Source organism: Zootoca vivipara, chromosome 6, assembly GCF_965207765.1.
Source record: "Zootoca vivipara chromosome 6, rZooViv2.hap1.1, whole genome shotgun sequence".
Classification (NCBI taxonomy): Eukaryota; Metazoa; Chordata; class Lepidosauria; order Squamata; family Lacertidae; genus Zootoca; species Zootoca vivipara.
The window spans coordinates 15,533,798-15,543,219 of record NC_142589.1 but is presented as its reverse complement, the minus strand read 5'-3'; the positions used below and the strand labels follow the sequence as shown (position 1 = coordinate 15,543,219).

Sequence of the window (9,422 nt, the reverse complement as noted above, 5' to 3'; positions counted from 1 at the left end):
CTGCAGCAGGTGATGAACACAGATCAGAACAGAAATGGGTGCCTTCTTACATCCCTGTCCCACTGTTACTCATTGGGTTATACTCTCTTCTCTGAGATCTCACAAAGAGCTTCGAGTTCCTGCCTTCTGCAACAGCACACCAGACTCTCCTTTGTAAAAGCCCCAGGACTGGACGCCTAGAGTTTCACAGGTCAAACTGTGTGCCATGTAGATAACTCTTCTTGTTCATGTTTTTAAAAGCTCCGGCATCATTTGATCCGCTAAGATGCTCCTGGAGTTGCACGCCAGCCTCCCGAAGGCTACCTTTGAAGCAACTCGGCTGGCGTCAGAGATTTAGTAAAGCGATCCGTTGCGCTTGGAACATGGGAAGCATAGATCCTCTGACAAAAATAGAGGGTTAGAGAACGCGATTAGAGAACGTGAGCTGAACATTAATGCTTGGGCGCGTGGAAGAGTCGGCAAAGGCAATGGAAGGCAATTCCCATGGTCTCCAGAGGTTGCCAGGCACATTTGTTAGATAGAGGATCAGTGCCATCCCCTATCTGTTAAGATCTTGGGGAAGTCTGATACACCCTGTATCGTTTGTTCCAAGGTGATGAAAAAGAAGTGTTTGCTTATGGGCATCTCCTAGCCTAGAACCACCCTTAGTGGTTCATGGACCTGATCCAAGGTGGGTCACAACAGGAGCACCACCCCCCATGCAAATATATGCTAAAAGATTAAGAAATGAGTCCCCAAGCAAATCCTGGGCCGAAATGCCTGAAGACTACTGCCCTAGCCTGTAATGGCCTGATTGACACTGGTAGACTGCAAAGGTGGACAGGAAGTTCTCTGCAGAGAGTCGGCCTCAACTCTCACTTCAATAATATCTGAAAGGCAAGGGAAGAATCCAGTCAATGATAGGTGCCGTCTTTGCAACTATGTAGAGCAGGTGTGGGGAACCTTTGGCTCTCCGGATGTTGCTGAACTACAACTCCCATCAGCCCCAGCAAGCATGGCCAATGGCTGGGGATGACAGGAGTTGCAAGCTGATCAACTTCTGGAGGGTCAAAGGTTCCTTATGCCTGATGTATGAACTTGAAACAGTCTCTCGTGTGCTCCTCTACTGAGTTTCCTCCCACAATAGGTTAAGAGAATGCACACTTACAAGGCAAATTCCTGATTGATCCTTAAGAAACCTTTTTGAGTCTCTTCCTTGAGGGGGGTCTGCTGAACGCCAAACAGGCGGCAATATATCTGAAGGTTGTAATAACTCTCGGGTGTTTATGATTACGAGTCCCTAACTTGTCACCTTAATTAATAATCGGCTTTGCCGAAGCTGTGACATTCTATTATTTTCTATTTCATCCTTTTGTTTAACCAGGAAACATCTGGTTGACTGGCAAAGGAACAAAATCTTGCAGACAAGCAGCCCAGGTTAGTGTCAGATAACTAGAAAGGAAATGAAAACCTGCCTCGGTTTCTCCACTGCAGCAGAAGTGTTCATATAATCTGGCTTAAGTTGTTCCTAGTTCAGCCTGTGGAGGTTAACCATTTATAGCCTTATTCTCCATGAAATTGTCTAATAGTATTTCTATTAGAAGGTCAACTGACCAATTAATAACCATATTTGATTGACTTTTTTTTTACTGCACTCACAATTCAGACTGCTTTGTATGAAACGAAGGGGTATGTGGTTCTTTTTTCCTTGCTCTTCCAGCCCAGCAAAATTAAGCTGCTCTCAGCTTTCATAATGTCACCCATTTCATCCCAATGTTGTAACCAAGCAGGAAATAAACAGCTCTTGATTTCCCATCTGGTGAGCTCAGCGCTGTAAACTAGCAAGGGAGTTTGATAGATTTCAACACACACAGAGCACAGAACACCACGTCGCTGATTTCTTCCAAGGAACCCTGTCCATCTTTGCAAGGTCCCAGCTTTCAGAAAAAGAACTGTTAAGTGGCTTCTGCGCTCACTCTCACCAATTGCAAGATAATGGTGAAAAAAATCCAGACCGGACTTCTCAAAGCATGCTTAGCAATGTCCAGAAAAACAAGTGGAAAATACAATGATTCAAGGAGAGGTGCACAAAAACATTTGCCCATCCTGCACTGAGCAGAATAAACCATGAAGGCTGCCTGTCCCTGGACTAGTGATCATGTTTCTCATCTCAAAAGGAAGGAAGAGGGTACAATTTTTTTTACCAAAAACTTACAAAATTCCTTCTTATTTCTTAAAACACCAAGCTAAAACAGTCACCATTTTCCAAGGCTGTTATTGCTGTTCTCATTCTAAATTGGATTTCATATTTTTGATATCTCGTTGCTGAGAATTGTTGCAAGCAGTGGCGTAGCAGAAAGCGAGGCAAGAGAGGATTTTTCAAGAGCCGGAGAAGTAATATCACCTGCTGGAATGCCAGAGTCCTCTCCTTGCTCTAGCACAGGGGTCAGCAACTTTTTTCAACCGTGGGCCAGTCCACCGTCCCTCAGACCTGGGGGTGGTGGTGGTGGAGGACTATATTTCGACCCCCCCAAAATGAACAAATTCCTATGCCCCACAAATAACCCAGAGATGCATGTTAAATAAAAGCACACATTCTACTCATGTAAAAACACGCTGATTCCTGGACCATCCGCGGGCCGGATTGAGAAGGCGATTGGGCCGCATCCGGCCCAGGGGCCTTAGGTTGCCTACGCATGCGTCTAGCAAGTGAATGTGGCGACAAGGTCTTTGTGTTTTACCGTGAATGACTAATAACAGCCTGCTGGATCAGGCCAATGGTCCATGATATCCAAAATCCTGTTCTCACAATAGCCAGCCAGAAGCCTGTGAGAAACCCACAGCCAGGATTCCAGCAGAAGAGCACTCTCACCTTCCGTGGAAGCCCAGCAACTGGTATTCTTCCAACCGAGGAGGCAGAAAGTTCCCACCATGTTTAGTAGCCTTCCATAGGCCTAGCCTCCATGAATTTCTCTAATCCTCTTTTAAAGCCATCCAAGTTGGTAGTTCCAGTGTCGAACAATGCACTGCATAAAGAAGTCCTTTATCTACCCTGAACCATCCAACATTCACCTTCTGAACACAGCCCTTTGGGCATCTCTATGTGGCTCTTGAAACTCTTTCCAGGCTACAACTCCTCTCCGCAGGGTACTTACCTCACCACTTCACATGTTTCACCCTCGAGATGCTTTTGCCTGGCTCGAATGCGTCCTTGATTGAGAATGTTTTCGTCAAAGGCTTTCCCCAAGTTCACTTATATTAACTGCACATCAGCCGAAATTTGTGGAGATGGTTTTTATCGCTTGCTGAAATGGTTTTTGTTTCTGGATCTTGCCCTTTGGAGTTTTATGCTATTGTGCACCATTTCAGTGGCTTTTGTGCTATGAAATGCTTTAGTCTGTGAAATAAATCTCTGATAATGCCTCTCTTGCCTGCATGGAGGTTAGAGGAGGAAACTAGCCCATTGTACGAAGATAAAGTTCACATCAATTGCTCCTCCCACTTTTTTCTCTGGCCCCACCCACTCCTGGCATGTGACCCTCAGGAGGTTACCCTGAAGTGAATGTGGCCCTTGGGTTTAAAAACATCCTCCACCCCTGGGGCAGTGGAAGTCAGGGAATGAGAACAGCTTGCTATTCTATTACTGTCAACTGATCCTACTAAATTGGGCATTATGCTATTTACTAATGCTCTTTGCTTTATGGAGTGTGTGTGTTTAATGAAGCAGCCAGCTGCCTGCATATTTTGGACTCTTTGGGAGCTATGGAGCTGTCATGATGGGCTCCTGCTTTTCCAAATTTTCCAGTACACTATCTTGCTCTTTCAAATTGTTTTTACATATGCAGTTAACTGTTTCGGTGTATGTATTCGTTTTGAATTGCTTTTGCACATACAACTGTTTTTACATATCAATTCTTGAAGGTATGCTTCCCCCCCCTTCTTGTGTTGTGAAACCACTATGAGGTGCTTCAAAGGAAGCAATTCATAAACGACCAATATTAACCATTCCTCATAAGAATGAGTTTCCAGACCCTCCCTGGGAGTTCATCAATGCCCATCTTAAAATGTGGCACTCAGAACCAGGCACTGTACTTGACGGAATAGTCGCAATGCATAAATGTTTAATGTTGCGGAAAGTAACCTATTAAAAAGATTCTGGTGTCACTGTAGCACTGTAATAAATTAGCGCATTAAAATGGCTTAGGTGGCCATTAAAAAAATAAAATAAAACAGACCAAAACATCCCTACCCTAGCTTAGTCCCATTGCTTTAAGTCGACATGCCTATATACACGACAGAACGCAGGCCCTAATCCTTCAAATGCAGGTAGCCGACAACCACACAGCTTTCTATAAAAAGCCTCAGAGCCATCAGCAGTGCTCCTGTTCGCTTTCCACTGTCACATTTCATTTGGCAATTTTCCATTTCTTCTGAAGCTTAAAATCCAATCACTGCAGGGGAGTTAAGGGGAAAGGGGGAGAGGACTCTTTATTAAAAAAAAATGGAAACGAGAACACACAAACGTTTTTCAGAAGCATTGATATTTCAACTAAAAGGAGTGATTGGTACATCGTTCTTACAAGCTCCTGAGACACATGCAAGAAAGGGCTTGGGATTAAAAGTCCCAGGACAGTTTAAATAATAAGCTGTACGGCAGGAAAAAGGCATTTCGATAATAAGTTACACGAGCGTCGACACGCTCCTTTTCAATAATTTAAAAGTACCGTTGACACGCGGCTGTTTCTGAGCCTCTGTAACTATACACAGAACATTTACAATATTTATAAATAAATAATCACCATTGTAAACACATAATATTACGTACAATACCAACTTCCCTCCGAGTAAAGAAGACAAATATTCCTGACTTTTCCTGAAGTCAGGATCAAAAGAGAAAACCTGCGTGCCTGGCGAGACACAGAACAGAGTCTGGCAGCTATGTATGTTGGATCACCAGGAACTTAATAATAATGTACCTTTCCAGAACAGGAAAAAAAACCAAGGCAGGAAGCAATGTCAAGCAGCTGGTAGGCCCACCTTTCAAGACAGGTGGGCTCGAGTCAGCTCAGTTCACGTAGGTCAGATCCAACATGGTTGGATCATAGTTTTCTTCTTTGGAGATCAACACCAGGGCTGGGGAACCTGCAGCCCTCCAGCGGTTGTTGGACTCCCAACTCCCATCAGCCCTAGCCAATATGGCCAATGGTCAGGGATGATTGCTGGGTACAGCCCTTCGACATTTGGAGGGCTGCAGATTTTCCAGGCCTGGTCTAAGCATCCTGGACATCTCTGTCCGAAGGGTCTACAAAGGATGGAGACCTCAGATTTCCCCCTTATTAGTACTTTCAAGACTCCTTGGGAAAAATGCTATTTAAACATGTATAGGAAATGTAGGGTTTAGATTATGGAAAAGGATTACTCCATCTCCACACTGCTCCTTACTCTCGTTTGACACACCTCCGAAGCTGTCACAACCCATTCTCTCCACCTCTAAGCCTTATGTTGTGCAAAGAATCCCCGAAAGCAAGGCAATTAAATATGATTACATCTGCCTGCAAGGTTTTTTTCTAGCTCTAAATTTACTTTAGAGGAGTCTTACTGCTTTGGAAATAAACTACAGAGAGCACTCAGCCCCACAAAAGGGAGAATTCTATAGCTGTCCTGGTGACATCCCAGAAAATTACTCAGGAATAATTGATTGGAGGGTTAAGACCCACTCAAGGAACTAACCCACTGGTAGACCCCGAGAAAGCTGGTCCAAGGGAACGCAACATACCAGTTGAAAATCCCAACTTTCCTTACAATTCTCAACCCCTTAACTCTGGAGCAGTTCATTGTCTAGTCAAAGAGGGAGTTCATTGTCTAGTCAAAGAGGGACTGGTTCAAGGAAGGTATCTGTACAAAGTCAAGTCACTCCACTGTATGTTAATTGGCTCGCAGAGTTGCATATTCCATGAGAAGGGACACACACCGTTTCTTGACAAATAATATAATTGAGATGGACAATAATTGTAATAGGCTGTATTCAACCTTCGTCATACTCAAAGTAGACCCAATGAATGACTAACATAGGTAAAAAAAAATAATGCATCTACTCTGTGCAGGACTATTGTTGGCTACAATACAATGGATTGTATCCAGCTGAATCCTACTCAGTTTACCCATTGAAATATAGGGGCCTAAGCTTAGTATATTGGTTAATTCTGATGGGTCTACTTCAGGTAGGACTAATGTTGGATACAACTCAACAATTCTAGAAGCCTTTAATTCCAGAAACTAATAACACTACATTGGGAGCAACTGCTGCATGATTTTCAATCAAGACCAGGCTGTCATTGTGGATTCCTTCTAATGATCTATTCTTCCAAATATAGCTAAAGAGTTGCATCAAATGTTTCTCCTCAAAGTAATGGTCCATTGAAAATATTGGACATGAGTACCTTGGCACATTATTTTCAATGGGTCTATTGTTGAGTATAACTTAGTTGGATACACGTTGAAGAACACCCACTGAAATTACTGAACCAGGTTAGCTATGTTAATTAACTTCACTGAGTCCATTCCGAGTAGGATTAATGATTTTCAAAGGTTTCTCCCTTTCTTGAGGTACCTGACATAGAAAGGGGTCTGAGGGATTTCTTTCCATGGATAGAAGTTATACAAGCCACCCACTTATAATAAAAATGTTTAAGGGTCAGAACATTTCCTGCTAGAATGGACATCTCCCACCTCTAATACACCATAGCCAGTGCAAAGGCTTGTCAATGACAAAAGCAGCCCCTTCTGTTTAGAAACAGCATTATGGAGCACACTAGTAATCTCTTCCACTGGTGCTAGGGACTAAGTTACCCTTCTGCTATTATTTCACTTGTCAGAATCCTTGGCCAAAATCCACTTATCCTTTCAAAGAAAGGAAACAAACCACAGCTCTGTGTCTAACACCTAGTATAGTAGCTTAAATAACCTTTAAAATCCTTCATTTCTTTGTCCCACAATACATAAAAATTGTTCCTTTTGCCAATTCCTGCCTTTCAGGTACTATTTTTCTAGACCCCAGTTTGTTCCATGCGCTTTCTCTATATCCTTCATATGCCACATGGGCAAGGGTGATGCAATAAGGCCTGAAATACCATGGAAAATCTTGGAATAATTTAAAAGTTCCGACCAGAGGAGGAATGATTTCAATGCGACACACATCCATCATCACCAATTTCCTCCCGCCTGGTTGTGTTCCCTTCCCCTCTTATTTGCACAGTTGCCAAGGTATATTGTCTTTCCTCACAGTTTTCAAGGTATACCATCTTTCCTCTGGCAGCACTGTGAAGGAGGCACACTCCAGTCATACGTGTAAGACAGTCGGAGTTTAATCTCTTCTTTACAGAGCTTCCCTTCTTTGGCTAGAGTCTGATGCTTCTCCAACATGTCCTCAATGCTCTGTTTATGAGTCACAATGTATTTATTGTTGCAGCCCCGCGATTTATACTCCGTGTCGAAACGAGAGTCGTGAACCCTCTTCACATCCACCGGAGCAAGCCAGGCACCCAGGGATACGTCTTCAGCTTGCCATATGTTGAGATAGTCTTGCGTGAGGCGCAAGTAGTGCACCAGGTCAGCCGAAATTACGTAGCCACCGCCCAGAGCATAGGGCAGGTAGTAGTCACAAAGGAGCCAGGCATTCTCTTTCCATTTCCCGCCAGATTTCACACGGCCACGCCCAGAGAAGAAGCCCCAGTAGAGGCGGCGTGGCTCCTTGGCCCTCAGCTCCTCCAGAAGGACATCCAAGCGCACAAATGTGTCGTCATCAGCTTTGAGGACAAAGCGGAAGTCCAGGTGCTGGTCGAGCCACACAAACATAGCCAGGACCTTGGCGGTCAGGTTCTCATAGGAGTCTCGGAGGTCAGGAAGGAGCAGAAGATCCTGATGGCGGCTCTGCTCCATCTCCAAGGTGTGGAGCTCCTCCCCGGTCAGTCCTGCGGTGCCCACCACAAAACGGAACCAGACGTCTCCGTTGGGCACCCGGCCGGCCACTGAGAGCCACGTGCTGCGGATGATGCTACGTCGCTCTGTATATTTGGGGCCGCTGGCCACCAACACAGCCAGGAATGTGCTCTCCTCGGGAGGAGGAGGTGGGGCAGCAGCTGGAGGATGAGGCCCACTCACACCCCCGGTCCGGGCGGGAGACTGTTGCTGAGGCAGCCCCCAGCCGTGGGAGGGCTTGAGGCCTTCTGAGGTGCACTTGGCCAAGTAGAGGAGCACCACGCCAAAGAGAGATAGGCCACCGAGGCCCAGAGCCGTCTTGTGGCGGCACAGCAGGCGGAGAAGCTTCATGGCGGCAGGAAGAACCGTTGCGGCAGTTAAGGGGTGGGGCAAACACCACTTCCCCTGTGGCAGCTTCCTCAGCACCGCCCTCTTGGCAAACACCTCCCTCTTTCAGGGGGTGGTCCAATGAAAGGGCTTCTCCCTTTTAAGGGGCAGCTCCAAAGACTTCTAGGGGAAATGGCCCCCACAATGTCCCTAATGGCTCCTCCCTCTTTGGTGGAGCTAGAGCCCTGGCCCCTCCTTCCCTCGGGGATTGGTGGTCCCAACGCTCAGGCTCCTCCCCTTTAGGGGCTGCAGTGGCGTCTCCTCCAGCCTTCTAAGGGGCGGGAGGCCGCCCTAGCTCCGCCCACAGATTCGCCTCAGCGCAGCAAGGCCTCGAGGGTTGGGGATCAGCCCCGCCCCTTTCTCCTCAGGCGCGAGGCCGCGGGGGGGGGACCCTCTCTCTCCTCAGAATTTTTGGCGGGAACAGCCCTGCTGGCTACGGGTGGCGGGTTGGGACAAGCCGCCGCCGCCGCCACCTCGGAACGCTTTCGAACGCGCCGCTGGGTCCTCCCTCGGATGCCTCAAGCGCGGGGTTCATTGTCTTCTGTCAGATTTTCAATTCCTTCCCCCCCCCGCCCCTTTTCTCCTCTTCTCGCGCGCGTTCCCTAAATAGAGGTGTGTGAAGGGAGCGCGCGCGCGCGCGCGATGGTTTTCGGAGCGGTACTTATCCTTTTCTGCAGCTCCGTCTTCTCCTGAGGCGGCGAGAAAATGCGAATGAATAGAGGGGGGGAGGGGGAGGAGGCCGAACAAAGTGGAGTCACGTGACTTTGCATTGCCCCCCCCCCTCACGCCATGTCTTGTCAGGGCCAGGGAGGCGGAACATGGCGGCGCCATCTTTGAGGGTATTTCATGCCCTGCCCTCCCCTCCTGCGTGCTAATACTGTGGGTATTCGCCACCTTGTGTCCGGGCACTTGAGGATGTGGCTGTTGCCATCTTAGTTAAGGGCAGTTCTGTTGCCCATTTGGCCGTATCGGTCATCTTGTGTTAGGGCAATGGAAGCCGCGGCTGCTCGCCATCTTGACTAAGGGCGTTTCCCTCGGGTTTGTTTTTTCCCCTGTGCGAGTTTTAATCTGCCATCTTG

The 9,422-nt window shown here is 46.9% G+C and overlaps 1 protein-coding gene across 1 annotated transcript; it reads right to left on the bottom strand.

Annotated features, from left to right (window-relative positions):
* Positions 1 to 4,450: 4,450 nt before the first annotated feature.
* B3GALT6 (beta-1,3-galactosyltransferase 6) lies at positions 4,451 to 9,068 on the bottom strand. The gene has a single exon (XM_035121008.3). The coding sequence runs from the start codon at positions 8,305 to 8,307 to the stop codon at positions 7,267 to 7,269; it is 1,041 nt and encodes a 346-aa protein (XP_034976899.2). The 5' UTR covers positions 8,308 to 9,068; the 3' UTR covers positions 4,451 to 7,266.
* Positions 9,069 to 9,422: the final 354 nt, after the last annotated feature.